Source organism: Penaeus japonicus, unplaced genomic scaffold, assembly GCF_977035675.1.
Source record: "Penaeus japonicus unplaced genomic scaffold, GWHDUDI00000001_assembly GWHDUDI00000013, whole genome shotgun sequence".
In the NCBI taxonomy this organism is placed as follows: domain Eukaryota; kingdom Metazoa; phylum Arthropoda; class Malacostraca; order Decapoda; family Penaeidae; genus Penaeus; species Penaeus japonicus.
The window spans coordinates 36,448,231-36,463,230 of record NW_028234415.1 but is presented as its reverse complement, the minus strand read 5'-3'; the positions used below and the strand labels follow the sequence as shown (position 1 = coordinate 36,463,230).

The window sequence follows — 15,000 nt, the reverse complement described above, 5'->3', positions numbered from 1 at the left end:
CTCGCCGTAATAATAGTCACGGCGCTCCGAGAGACGGGAAGAAGAATGGGAAAACTATGACAATGACAACATTAGGCGAAGACCCTTCGGTAATGACGGTGTTATGTTGTTTGGACATGTCTTATTGTTTATTTATATTAACATTTAAAATGTTTAGATTAATATTCCGAAGAGTAATCGCTTGGGTTGCAACTAGTGGTTAATGAGTATTTAATTTCATTGATGAAATTATTTTCGCCTAATTGAGTTTGATGAACAAGCAATGAATATTTATGAAACTGCACACGCATATGCGCACACACACGTGCATACCCAAACGCACACTCATACTCACTCACTTATATTTATACCATACACACACACACACACACACACACACACTCGCACACGCGCACGAACACGCACACGCACGCACGCACGCACGCGCGCGCACACACACACACACACACACACACACACACACACACACACACACACACACACACACACACACACACACACACACACACACACACACCATGCAATTACACAAACAACAAGTTAGCACGAGTACTTTAACATTAATACATTCACAGATACGCATACTCACACACACGTGTAGGCACGCGCACCCCTCACATACCTACACACGCGCGCGCGCACATTCGGACACACAAGAATTGCACTGAGGCACAGGAGTACGTCCCAAGACACGAACATGAGCGGGTATAGGACACCAGGGAACAGGAGTGGGTTAGGAAGGCGCCCTGTGGCCCCGGGCAACGCTGGGGGTGGCGTTGGATCCCCGCCAGGTAGACTTACGTGACTTCCGCGTTCTGCCCAGCCGATGGACAGCCACGGCGCGCTGCTGGGACCTCCGCCCGAGCGCAGGCAGGAGCGTGACCTCTGCCTAAGCTCCGGGTAGTGCGTGACCTCCGCCTGAGCGCTGGGCAGGAGCGCGACCTCTGCCTAAGCTCCGGGTAGTGCGTGACCTCCGCCTGAGCGCTGGGCAGGAGCGCGACCTCTGCCTGAGCGCTGGGTAGGAGCGTGACCTCTGCCTAAGCTCTGGGTAGTGCATGACCTCGACCTGAGCGCTGGGCAGAAGCATGACCTCTGCCTGAGCGCTGGGTAGAAGAGTGATCTCTGCTTGCTTGCTAGGGAGCGTGACCTCCACTTGAGCGCTGGGTAGGAGCGCGACCTCCGCTTGACCTCCACCTGAGCATTTGACAAAGAGCGGCAATAATAGTTTTCGACAAAAATAAAAAAATACTGCAGACTGTGGCTCTCTCATGTAAAGTATAAAGGCAATGTGTAACTCTTTTAGGGATTGAAAATAACCGGACAGGAAAGGAGTCCGTTGGTTCCGAAGTGCATGCGTCATTCCGTAAACAAAACAACGAAGGGGAAACAGAAAAACACACGAATACGGGGATATTTGTGTGTTTTCTTGCTTTCCCCTTCGTTATTTTGTTTATAGCTCGTTCAGCATGATTCCTACACATGCATCATTCTCCTTCATCTCGCAGAGAAGGGAGAGCGGCCTCTGCGATCATTTTACTGCCGGTCGCGGGATGGATTGACATTTCTTTGCTCTTTCCTAGAACGCGTGTCAGTGGGCGGAAGGTTCACTGTGAAGCGAGATCGTTAAGCTTTCCATTGTTTTTTAGTACTCGTATTATACGCTTTATAAGTTACGGGTGTCTATTCCTAATGGGGAATCTAAATACACTTGGACACATTATTGTTCAATTTTGTATGTTTGTATTGTGTTACAATGGTAAGAAGATATGCCGTTGTGAAAAGTAGCATTGTTAATAACTATGTTGACTTGTGTTTCAGCTGTGAAGTTTGGGCGCATGAGCAAGAAGCAACGTGAGAAGGTGGAAGACGAAGTACGCTACCACAGGGCGCAGATGAGGGCCGTGCCAGGACAAGAGACCTCGCCAGACTCCTCCATGTACGAGCCGCCCACGCCCACATCCTCAGATATCTACCCGCCCACGTGAGTTCCTATCCAGCCTGCTGCTCTCGCCTCATCCTATATCAGCGTTTCTTTCCCCATTGTGTCTTTCTACTGATAACGCCATTCTGCATAGATTCTATCCCTTTCCTGCTCTCCTTGCATCCCCATCCTTTCATCTCAGACAAACCCATTTCCGGGCATCAGCTTTATATATAGTCCCTGACCTTTCCAATTCAAATCACAAAGTATACTTGTTCTTCGCTGTGAGTGTCTATTGATAGGAAGCCTGACTATAACATATATACAAATGCAAGCCTTTGTATTCTATTTCATTAACAAGAATTAGCCGCAGCAGAACTTCGGGAAAAGGACATTGGACAAAATGATATACCTTGGAAACGTCTGCCTATTTCTATCCGCGATCCTTACGTCATGTTTCATCTTGCAGGTACCACTACAGCCCAGACCTTACGTCCTTTACGCCTACAGGGTACAACTATACGCCTCAGACTACCACTTCTACAATACCTTTTGAGATCACCCCAGATTATGTGGTCGATTCTACCACTTTTGGTGATGTTCGCCAGACCTCTTTAGATCCACTACCGGACTCTGGGGCAATGTCACCTGTTGTGTCCTCTGGTAAGTTAGCTGCCAGGAGAACCATCGTCTCCTAGCCGTTTCCCTTCCTATATTATCCCTTTAAGGACCCGTCTTTTGGCTATCTTCAGAAAACAACAACAGTTTATTGATTCTTTAATGTATTTCTGAAGTAATATTGTTCAGTATTTCGTGTTTGGCGTCATCATGGTTCATCACTCCTTTCCATTAATGACGCCACTTAGATTATTAATGAGACCTTGCTGCTCATTACTGACGTGTTGTTTTTTTCAAATTACCCCTTTGTTTAGAGACACAGTATTCCAAACTTATAAAAAAATGCTACAGTGGTCCACGGCTTGTAAATACCCTGAGTCTATGTAATTTGAGTTCAGTTTATCTGCCTAGTCTGTAGTTATGGTAAGTGTAAAGTATGGTTCTCTAAAAGTACCAGATGATTACTGCTGACACGGAGGGAGATCATAACAGTCAGGTAAGGCATGGTAGGGATGATTATGCATAGTTGGGCACACATAATTAGAGATAGTAAACAGCACTATTTAAAAGCACTAAAGAAGTTTTTCTCATTTAGGTATACACTTACCTTTTTGAAGGTTGTTTTTACTGCAAGTTGAGTTTATTTGGAATACGGCTTTCAGAAGCCGTGTGTTGTTCTTTGTCGAAGAAAATTCTGTGACCCACATATTATGTAATTTTACAATAATTTTTTTATTACTGATTTAGTATTTCAAAGTTTCATGGGTAAAAAAGAAAGCATACATAAAGGAATCACTCATTTGGAAATTTCACTGTTCATTCACCTTTTTAAAAAGATACATGAGATATTCTAAGATAGCTTTTTTTCATCACATCCTTTAAAACGGTAAGTCTATAAATACTATGTACAAATATAACTACAGTGCACTTTATTGTCCTCCTGTCCTAAGGATCACGTGCTTATGACATTTGACCTAACAGACGTGCAGCCTCTCTCTTTTGATGAATGGAGTGACTTATAACTGAATACACTGTTAGAATAAATGAGACATTGATATTTTAGGAATATTTTAATTATTGAAAAAAAAGTATTGCAGGGGAGTATATTATTAAATGATGTAGATCTGTCAGAAAGCCCCTCTTAACTATCAAAGCAGTCTTTGTAAAGAACTGTCATGCTGGTCCTAAGCTTGACACAGTTAAATATAGCTCAGGATAGATTTAAAATGTATAGATGACTGAGTTTTGTTAATTATTTATGTTATAACATGGTGACAAGACCCGTGCAAGCAGAAGAGCCTAAAGTAATATTTGGGAGTTTTGCTTAAAGCAGTCAAATGTGCATAATGTTACTATAGCCACTAACTTGGGAAATCATGCAATATTTGAATCATAACCCTCTAAATGTCTGAATATATAATGACATGACTGGTATGACACAAAACTCTATAAGAACTAGTCTTCTTTATTGCATGCACGGTGCTTGTGGGTTGGTCATCTCACCTGCCTTGGGTCCTCACTAATGCTCAGGTGTTGGGTCCTCACTCCTCAGGTAAAGGCGGGTACGTTCACAGAGGAGCTGGCACAGGAGGTGGAGGAGGAGGAGTTGGTGGAGGTGGAGGAGGAAGCGAGCAAACAGGTGGTGGTCAGATGCGCGGTGCAGGGCCCGGAGGAGGAGGTGGAGGAGGAGGAGGAGGGGAAGGAGGAGGAGGAGGAGGAGGTGGAGGGGGAGGTGGTGGAAGCCTCATTGGAGGAGCAGACATACTTATAAAGGAAGAAGTAGAGACGTGCTTTAACATGGACACCTTGCAGACCACCACCAGATTGGGTGAAGGTGGTGGTGCTTCCAGTATGTCCGACAAGAACTTTACTCCCGTAGACAGTACGACGTACCTGCCTCCCGGACCCACCTCTCCACCCCTCAGTCAACCTCAGCAGCAGCAACAGCCACACCAGCAGCTACAGCAACAACAGCAACAGCATCTACAACAGCAACAGCAACAACAGCAGCCAACTGTAGTCGGTGCAACAGTGTTACCAGAAGAAGAAAGCGTGTCTCCCCGTAAGCTTCCGATAATTGCATGCACACAATACTTGCATGGTTATCTGTTGCATGACTGCATGATTGCATAAGCTTATCGCAGAATCTTAATTGACTAGAGAGCTAACAACTAAGGACTTCTTATGATTTTAATTGATTGAGTAATGTATCTATCAGCTGTTATAAAGTTTCTAAGGCTGCCTACACAAAAAAACATTTGAGCGGTAAGTCAAGACCTTCGAGAAACGAGTTGGAGCCTTTGCTTTTTTTGTGTTTTGCTGCGGTTAGGTTGAGTGAAGTTACCTTTTGTTTGTTCACCCGTGAATGAGTTCCAGGAAACAGGACCTCGACATTCTTAAATATGCAGTTGGATGCAATGTGTGTGTATCAAAATGTGAAAAGTAGTGTCGGAAAATAAAACAGTGTTTTAGCACATGTGAGGATCTAGTCTCCATAGCAGTTAGAGTGTCTTAATTACTGGTTAGGAACGCAACTTCTTGTTTGTAGAGAATTACGTGTGTTTTACTAGTTCATAATGACTAAATGCCAAAGGATTTATCATATTAAGTCTACTCCATTCGCAGTCTGGTTAATGAACTTTCTGTGCCAGGATAAAAAATTAAATTAAAATGTTGTACCTTGCTTTTAAAGGTAAAGCGAAAAAGGAAAGCACTAGCAAACACACACACTCAAACATACATACACATGCACGCTCACCCCCCCCCCCCCAGCCACCCACACACACAACACACGCGCACACATACACCGCAACAGCACATTCGCCTTAATTCCTTTCGCTCTCTCTCTCTCTCTCTCTCTCTCTCTCTCTCTCTCTCTCTCTCTCTCTCTCTACACTGTATATAGTATGAATAAACTTATCAAAATCAAAATCAATCTCTCTCTCTCTCTCTCTCTCTCTCTTTCTCTCTCTACACTGTATATAGTATGAATAAACTAATCAAAATCTCTCTCTCTCTCTCTCTCTCTCTCTCTCTCTCTCTCTCTCTCTCTCTCTCTCTCTCTCTCTCTCTCTCTCTCTCTCTCTCTCTCTGTCGTTCCTTTCCACCTTCCTCTGTTTGGGTGATCTAATGTGGCTGTTGCTTTTCAAGGTTTCAGACGCGATAAAGTAGCGAAAAAGTAGCATTGGATCTTTAAAGGCTGTCGACTACAATCCGTGAATTTCTTTCGTACATGACTTCGTAATCACATTTTCGAAAGCTTTGTCGATTCTCTCCCAGAGTGACAGGGTATTATGTAAGAAATCACGTATTTTTTTTTTTATCTTGGATGTTCTTGCCCAACTGTATATTCATAAATGAATGAAAGGTTCCATGGAATTCATTTACAGTGACCAAACAGGAGCAGCCTAAAAAAAGGTTCAAAGCTACTTCTAGTTTTGAATAGAAAAAACAGTACCAAAGCATGGGATATTTTACAACATTCTTTTGCTCCGTATGGCCTTCTTTCTCTCTCTCTCTCATTTTTTCACACACACACACACACACACACACACACACACACACACACACACACACACACACACACACACACACACACACACACACACACACACACACACAAACAAACAAACACAAACACACATTCACACGGACTCACACACCCACTCTCCATACCATATATGTAGATTTTTTCAACGATATAATTTTCCTCTATTGCTGCTCCTGTCGCTACAAGTGTGTGAAGAAGTTATGATTGCCATAACCTTAACTAGACTAGTCAGTCTAATCTGGGCCTTTAAAGTGTGTAACCAGACTGGAAGGTATTACAGTATATCATACATAACAGATGCTTCGCTTAATAGAACTGCTATGGAAATTAGATATGGATTGACTTTACTCTCGCATTTATGCATCAGCTTGTCTTTTTACGTCTGTAAATGTTAGTTTTCCTTTTGTTTTATTTTCCATTTTGCCACTTTGATCTATACTAATTGCCAAAGCTAAAACTTTGTTTTATTTTCAACTTATTGGTGTAAGGAGATGCGGCATCTTTACAATAACCAAAATAATGAAATGAATTATATAATTAATCTCCATTGTATACGCAAATGTTATCGTAAACCCTTTGTAACTGGAAATTATACTTGCCAATTCATATCACCTTGATATACCCTTTGGAGATATACAGTAAGTGTATCTGGACAACTATAACTGTTACAAAAGATCCTTGAGGGAAAGCCCGGTGCCTCCCCTGTAGCACACCCTCACTCGCCATTTTCTCCCCCCAGATCCGGAGCAATTAGCAGAGATCATCGCTCGCTGGGTCGCTGATGCCCACTTACGGACGTGTCTCTACTCAACCGAGCACATATTAGATGTCATGAGGAAACAGTCTCCGGACATCACCAATATCAATTACTACAAGAATATGGTAAACTTTGATGGCATAAGTAGAGTGTTCTCTTGATGATTGGGATAATGGAGAAACTCAGTTGTAAATAACACGAGGGAAAGAGAGATTTTTTTCCTTTAATCTCTGGTTATTATCATGTAATGTTAATCATCACTCATATAATGTTAATTATCAATTTATTAGCTGACTGTCCATGATTCTACCCCTGATTTGTATTTTTAGGCACATGAAGAACTTTGGTATGACTGTGCTCAGAAACTGACATCAGTCATTCAACAGATCATTGAATTTGCTAAAGCCGTTCCAGGCTTTAGAAAGTTTTCTCAAGATGATCAAATTGTTCTTCTCAAAGCAGGTAAGGAAATTCAATGATGCTTTTCAAGAATGTATAGTAAATTGCCCTTCGGTTTGATTTTGTTCTCCAGATTTTGATGTGTAAGTACAGATTAAAACTGGTTGAATAAGTCATCTGAATGCCCATAAGTGATTGTTTTATTTTTGTTTTGCCTCACTCATCCTTCACAATGTTTCGACTACCATGTGTGTTCTATTTCCACAGGGAGTTTCGAGCTGGCAGTGCTTCGGATGACCCGGTACTACGATGTGAATCAGAACTGCGTAGTCTATGGTGACACACTACTGCCCATGGAGGCTTTCCTCACAACAGAGACAGTGGAAATGAAACTTGTTAACAACGTCTTTGAATTTGCCAAAACTATCGCTGAACTTAAGTTGACAGACACAGAGTTAGGCTTGTACTCTGCTCTTGTGCTCCTACAAGCAGGTAAGACACAAGGGAGTGGTGGTGGTAGTGCTGATGATGGCGCCCTGGATGGATGGGGTTGGCATCAGTGTTGCCACCCAGTGTGCTGCTTTACCCCCAGTGTGACTGGGAAACCCTTTATGATCGATGCTCCATCCCAACCCGCCGCCTCAGTCATTGCCTCAGACACATGGACACGTGACTTCACCAGATGCTAGGCCTTACATGTGGAGGAGGAGGTTCGTTCCAGAATTCTCCCGCGAGGATTGCTGGAACGAAGCAGAAGGAACAGTGACTAACATGTTATTCCCCCCACCGTGGGAATGTTGCCTATTTGACTGAGGACTAACTTATGTATGCAATGACTTGGGCGGCAGGGTGATGGCGGCAGTCCTGTGGTTACACCTCGGGTAAGGCTCATGCTTGGTGGTCTAGCTGAGGCCCTGGTCTCTACTTCTCTTAACTACAACAAAGGCACCATTACTGTAAGTACAACTAACACGCCACTCTCTCTGAAACTCTCCAGGCTACCAGCTTGATAGTATCACCTGCTCACCGTTGTTATCTCATGAATTAAACTTTACCATATGCCATTATTATATAGACATAGAAATTTTCTTAACACCCACTGAATATCATTTTAAAGATAAATCACCTTCACTGCTACTATCTGGGTAAACATCTTCAAGAATGGGAACTAAAAAAAAATCATTTTCTATGGATCTAATACCCAACTTGCATGAAATGTAATTACCTTGAATATCCAATCTAGGAAAGGTAGGCTTCTCATTGTCACAAAAGGATCACCTGTGAATAGGCGTTTTAGCTTCTCCTTCCATAGACTTTCATGGCATTACTGACTCACGACACAAGAGCTGGAAGACCGCGAGGGAGTTTCTCAGAGAGCTGGGGTTCAAATACGATCTTGAGGTCCACTGTTGCTGCCGCTTGATGATGAAGCATTATTTGCTTTCTTTACATTTATTTGTGTGTCCGTTTCTTCTAGACCAACTCTTTGTATTAATGCATTTCTGTCATTCAAAGAATCAACAGTTTAACATAAAGTTGTTGCAAATACTGAATGAAGTTATGACTTATACAAATGTTTGGTGTTAGAGCTTGTTCATCTGTCATATGCCTTTTGAGACATGACTTCTTTGTTGTCTTTTGTTTGCTGTTTGAATTAACAGTTTGGCACGCAGGCATAAGCACCTCTGTTTGCCACAAGGACTCAGCCTTTCCTATAGTTTAACAGGAATTATTGGCTACAATATTTTACATAGTCTGAATGTTATTTTCGTACTGCTGCATTCGACTCCAACTTTTTTTTCTTAAACACAAACACGCACACACAAACAAACACGCACACGCACACGCACACGCACACGCACACGCACACGCACACGCACACGCACACGCACACGCACACGCACACGCACACACACACACACACACACACACACACACACACACACACACACACACACATTAAGCTATTCATTCTTATACTTGCGTACACATATACATACACAGCTCTATATATTTACATACGTGTATGTATGATGTGCACGAGGAACATTAAAAAAAACACATTGTCTTTTCATTTTCGATAATACTTATTCACAAAATTATTGCAAGTGTGTGTGTGCGAGAGCATGGTTTGCAGTAACTAGGCTTTGCTTCTCACAGACTGAAACAACAACCAAGGAAAAAGAATCTAACATATGATAAGAAAAAGGACCTTAAATAATCTTAAAGTTTCCGATTGCATTATTTTCCCTTTATTGAAATCAGGGGTGAGTTTATTGAATGGAACTCCCTCGTGATTATGGTCCATGTGGTGTAAAGAACAAACCTCAGAACCTTGCTTGATCAGTCTGTCATAAATGCTGCGGTTTTCACTACTGCAAGCTAGATGTAGACATTCCGGTTCATATTTAGTTTCATTTTCGTGAACACTTTTTTTTGATGTGTTTGAAAATTTTAGTAGAGTAATGTGAAGGCTTGTTATCTTAACTGAAAGTAAAGGATAGGCCTGGAGCATCATCTCTCTCTTTGAGGAACAGGAGAGACAAGTGACCAGGACACAGTGACTAGTAGATTGTATTTGTTGTATGGTGTCTTTGATTTTTTCTTCTACCTTCTGTCTTCCTAAGACAGGCTTTTGGCATTACTCACAACTCACTTTATTAACTTATTTTGTGTGGTTAACTAACAGCATTTTGTATTTTCACATTTCTATTCCAGGTCATAACTGGGGCCAGATACAGCACTTGGTGGCTCTTTGTTTTGTTTTTCGCATTCGGGTTATGAATAAGAAATACCTTTGAAATGAGCGACGGCCAAATGCTGTATCTGTTTTAGTTAACTAGCATGCTTTGGACCTGCACTAGGCTGCCTGTAAACCACGCCTACATTTGTTAACCAATCTTTTATGTGACTGTCCTGTAGTTAACGCTGCATAGTATCTTTAGTCTTAATTGAGAGGATAGTTGAATCTGGTGTTGATGCGTGAGGTAGTTCCTAATGATTTGATTTGAAGTGTACAAACTGTGTCAGATATCATTGGGAATGCTTTAATTTTGTGTATGCCAGATTCTATGAAAGTAACCAGTTCCTCTTGGAGTTTCTTTGTGTGAGGTTGATTTGCAATATCGAGGGGGAAGATACACTCAGGCAGAACGAGGTATGTAGCGGGGGAGAATAAGAGAAATGGATGATTCTTTAAAATAATTTATCAAGTTTTGATTACAAAATTATTTTTCTCTGTCATTAGTATTGGTTGACTCTATGGTGTGAATTGATTTAATTCTGCTAGCCTGTGTGTATATCAACCTCTGGAAGTCCTGTTGAGGTAACTGGCTTGCACTTCCGTGAATATGATAAGAAAATAAGTGGAATTATTGTTAAAAGGGTTTTTTTTCGAATGACATCGTTTGAATAAGGATAAAAGGAAAGCGAATTGACTAGCAAGCCTACTATGGTTGACAATAATGACTTCACTGATACTAGTTGACCTGAGAATGGCAAGAGTGATTTAATGACTGTCAGTTTTATTTCTGCTTACTGCTCACAATACTTCTTGGGCCTTCTGTGTGCTCCTGTCTGGAGATTCATAAGCGAGCCAGTAGCCTATCAGGACTTAGAACCTGTGGAGTTACGGATAGATTATAATACCTCTCACATTTTCCTTTTTTTCTCCTTGAACAGATCGGCCTGGCTTGCGTGGGACTGACGAGATTTCCAAGCTGAACGAGGCTGTTGGGCGATCGCTCTGTCTGGAGCTCGAGAAGACACACCGATACCCAGTCAAGGGGGACATCACGGTCTATGCCTTCTTGCTGGCGAAGATGCCAGCCCTCAGGTGAGCAACGGTTGTTTTCTGTCTGTTTCTTTTCTTTTCGAAATAATAGGAAACTTGTCATTCTCTAAGTCTTAAGTTATAAAGGATAGAATATTTGGTCACTTACTGCTTCACTCAAGAAAAAGATTAAAATGTGTGTTTTCTGCTCTTTAAAATAGGGAGCTGAGCATGCTACACCAGGAAGCACTGAGCAAGTTCAAGAGGAATGCACCACACCTTCAGTTCTCAGATCTTCACAAGGAGATCTTCAATGTAGATTCCTGAGGTGCCTATACCAGGTGAGATAAGGAGGCTGTATACCCAGTTTCTTCGGCAAATGTCCGTTAGCCAATGCCTTTGGATTATAAAGTGTAGACTACTTTCGTAAAATAATGAATATGACTTTTACTTGTAACTGCGGATAGTAAAAGTAGCATCAGTAGAATATTAGTGATAGTATTATTTATCTTATATTGATTTCTATACAGAAAGTATTAGATAAAATTCGGAAAATAGCATCTTAAAATAATCAAGAATAATACATGCATGCAGATCGTTATTGCCATTGAGGGTTGACATAACTTGTCTTTATGTGAACCTGTTGTACAGATCATAATGCATACATCTCTCTTTTTCGCAGATATCCTGGTGAAGATTAATAGTGCAGAAGAGCGATCTACTCTCCTGCTTCTGTTGCTCGATCACATTATTTTCTACAAGTGAATGAATCGTCTGTACATTACCTTCGTGACTTGTTTGTTAGTGTTACTTGTTAGCACAGAGGACTATGGACTCTTTAAAATACCATTATAGATGTGTTGTGAGTTTTACAGAGTCTAACAGGAGTTCTGTTTAGAGGAGTGGGATACTAAGAACCTCTTGTCTCAGATCTAAGCCTGCAACAGCCCCCGTGTAGATTATAATGTTGATAAAGATGCCTTACACCCAGAGAGTCGGGCAACGGCGGCCTCTTAGCTAAGTGTTAGTGAGAAGTCTTGACCCTCTCTTGCTATGTCCAAGGTTGATGATACTATACAGTTTATTTTTTAAGGAGTCATGTGAACACCCTTGACAATGATCCTTATCTTTGTAAATTGAAGATATTGTATACTTAAAAGAATATTTAATTACATTATGTGAATTGTTGTATACTAGAAATCTTTATTGCCCATAGGTAAAGTTATCATTCATATTTATCATTGTCAACAAAAGGTATAAACAAAATTACCACTTAATCATGTCATCATACCCATCATTATGTTTAATTTTTTTTTTCTTTTTATAAGTTTAGCTAGCTTATAATTTTGTATAGTTTAATTTATTTTTGTTCAGCTTTTCCCAGCAAACACATACTGAAATCATATATTGTGCCAGTTCATACTAACCTGCAACTGATGTGGTCACGATTTGCCATGCTTGTTCATGTCCCAACAAAACATGAATGTAAATGAAAGGGGATTGGAACAGTGGTACAAAGAAAATGAGAGTCATTTAGACGGGCACTGGTGCGGGCAGAAAACTGTAGAAAACTGCCTTAAAACTGGGTTCTTGCGACAGTGCTTGAGTGATGAAGTGAACCGCCCAATCAAAATGACTGACTCACAGACAAAGTGGCCAGTAGAATGGCAGAATTGGATACATAGAAAACTTACGCTCAAGTGGTGAAAAGGATTCCGTCTTACGTACTGAGCGTCCACGTCTCTTAAATGGCCTCAGAGTCTCATAAATACGCTGTGTCGCGTCCTTTGCCCATTCCAGCCGCGCTAGAGTACAAATAGGTTAGAGCCGAGGCTCTCCTGCCCTGTCTTGTCTCCTGCAGTCCTGCCCTGGACCTAAAGGCCCGTGACCTCCTGTGACCTGCCCTGGACCCACTGGCCCGTGACCACGTCTGGTAAAGTCTCTGGCCCAAGGGAGCCTAAAGCCATTTCTATCAGTCGTACTGACCGTATGCTCAGGCCTGTGGATGTCTTCTGTCACCTATTTTATATGTATTTATATAAATGAGATAAATGAAATGATAAGGAAGACACGCCAAAACACACACACACACACGCACTTGCGTGATTCTCTCTCTCTCTCTCTCTCTCTCTCTCTCTCTCTCTCTCTCTCTCTCCTCCTCCTCCTTCCTCCTCTCCCTCTCTCTCCCCCTCCCTTTCTTCCTCACCCTCTCGCTCACTGTTTGTCTGCCTCCCTCCCCCCCCCTCTCTCTCTCTCTCTCTCTCTCTCTCTCTCTCTCTCTCTCTCTCTCTCTCTCTCTCTCTCTCTCTCTCTCTCTCTCTCTCTCTCTCTCTCTCTCTCTCTCTCTCTCTCTCTCTCTCCCCCTCTCTCTCTCACACACACACACACACACACACACACACACACACACACACACACACACACACACACACACACACACACACACACACACACACACACACACACACACACACACACACACACACACACACACACACACACACGCACGCACACACAGGCATGTATTTCATGTAACATTACATAATTCTGAAATCAGCTGATATGATTGGCTTTAGGTCCACTGGACCATAGAAAAAGTGTACAGAAAGACACCGCTTTTATCATAGATGTTAAGGGCGGTTGCTGGAGAACCTCTAGTGCTTAGTATCTAGAGTTTAGTGTGCTTTGTAGAGTCCGGGGCTGACCTAGGCCTGTTCAATCACGAGGAAGAAGCGTTTCTGTTCTGCGGGTGTCAGTGTTGCATCAGGAAACGGTCCAGCCCCACTCTGCGAGCATCAGGTCACAGCCCTACTGTACAAATTCTCCGGTCACCGCCGTAGTGCTTGCTGCCTGCTGACACCAACCAGCTATTTATTTATTTGTGTGATGACCATCCAAGACTGTGCTGGGCTTCATGAGATGGAAAGAACAGCAAGCAGCAAGCGGCAACTCTGTATGTTGTATACAGATTCTCCTATTGGTTATATTAAATGACTCTCCCTCCTTCCTCTCTGGTATGCGGGATAATAACCAGGCCGTCTTGTACTCACCACACATAAACACAGGGGTTACAGTAAACTGGTATTTTGGCTAACTTGGAGTTTTATTATGCCTTTGGTATCATCAGTTTTTTTTATAGGTTCCAAAGTTTATTATGCTCATCTGTCATTACATAATAAAAAGTGAATCTTTTTTCCTTTTTTTCTTTTTATGAACCCATGTCCGTATTCTTTTATCATGTTGAAGGAGAATATCATGCCAAAAATACAAATTCTGGTAACAGTCAATGTTGTATATCACAAAAAAAATTCTTTATATCAAAGTATTTACACTCTTTCTACACGATGGAATAGTTTCCTTCGATTCTTGAACATTATCAAGCCATGACTTTGGAAAATAATTTCAAGCATTATTATAACATTGCATAAAAGGAACCTAACCGTTCATATTCATAATTATAGTTTCTGCGGCCATGAGATGGGCAAATAAGTCATAAGAATCTACTAGGAAAAGAGTTTTCTCACAGACAATAGAAAACCTGTTTTCCTTATTCTTAAATATATACTACATTGGAATATACAATCGAGATGTAGAATTACATACAGAAAAAGAAACTTTCTTTTTAAACAGTTTATACATCAATTCTATGAAATTGATATAAAATTTGTAGATTCATCACCAAGAACAAATCTGACAACCCATTAAATATATAAAAGTCTAATGTAGAAAATAACTAAGAATATAACTGAATCTATCCTCAAGTTACGTATGTCAAGAAAACTTGACATAGATATATATATTAAATATAGACAATAAATGATATCGAAATTTAATAGCGTACTTTTTCGTGTTTACATGAATAGTGCCATAATTTTTCTAACTTTGGCTTAGCATGGAATTATTAGAGGATGTTCACAAAGGAAATAATGTTGATACTGATAACAAAACACCTATTTAAAAATATGGCTCGATAACCCGTTAAA

At 41.3% G+C, this 15,000-nt stretch overlaps 1 protein-coding gene across 11 annotated transcripts in view; it reads left to right on the top strand.

The window, feature by feature from the left end:
- The window catches only part of Hr3 (nuclear hormone receptor 3 ROR-beta), a 205,511-nt gene extending 191,298 nt beyond the window's left edge, over nucleotides 1-14,213 (top strand). For 7 of the 11 annotated variants that reach the window (XM_043006043.2, XM_043006039.2, XM_086543485.1 and 4 more), the window contains 9 exons: nucleotides 1,819-1,981; nucleotides 2,391-2,584; nucleotides 4,092-4,601; nucleotides 6,829-6,971; nucleotides 7,176-7,308; nucleotides 7,513-7,737; nucleotides 10,927-11,080; nucleotides 11,239-11,358; nucleotides 11,700-14,213. In XM_043006043.2, coding sequence (XP_042861977.1) covers nucleotides 1,819-1,981; nucleotides 2,391-2,584; nucleotides 4,092-4,601; nucleotides 6,829-6,971; nucleotides 7,176-7,308; nucleotides 7,513-7,737; nucleotides 10,927-11,080; nucleotides 11,239-11,344 — 1,628 coding nt within the window. In that variant the 3' untranslated portion in view covers nucleotides 11,345-11,358; nucleotides 11,700-14,213. The remainder of the gene's footprint in view (nucleotides 1-1,818; nucleotides 1,982-2,390; nucleotides 2,585-4,091; nucleotides 4,602-6,828; nucleotides 6,972-7,175; nucleotides 7,309-7,512; nucleotides 7,738-10,926; nucleotides 11,081-11,238; nucleotides 11,359-11,699) is intronic. The other 4 variants (XM_043006047.2, XM_086543488.1, XM_086543487.1 and 1 more) reach the window with 2 other exon arrangements.
- The last annotated feature ends 787 nt before the right edge of the window (nucleotides 14,214-15,000 follow it).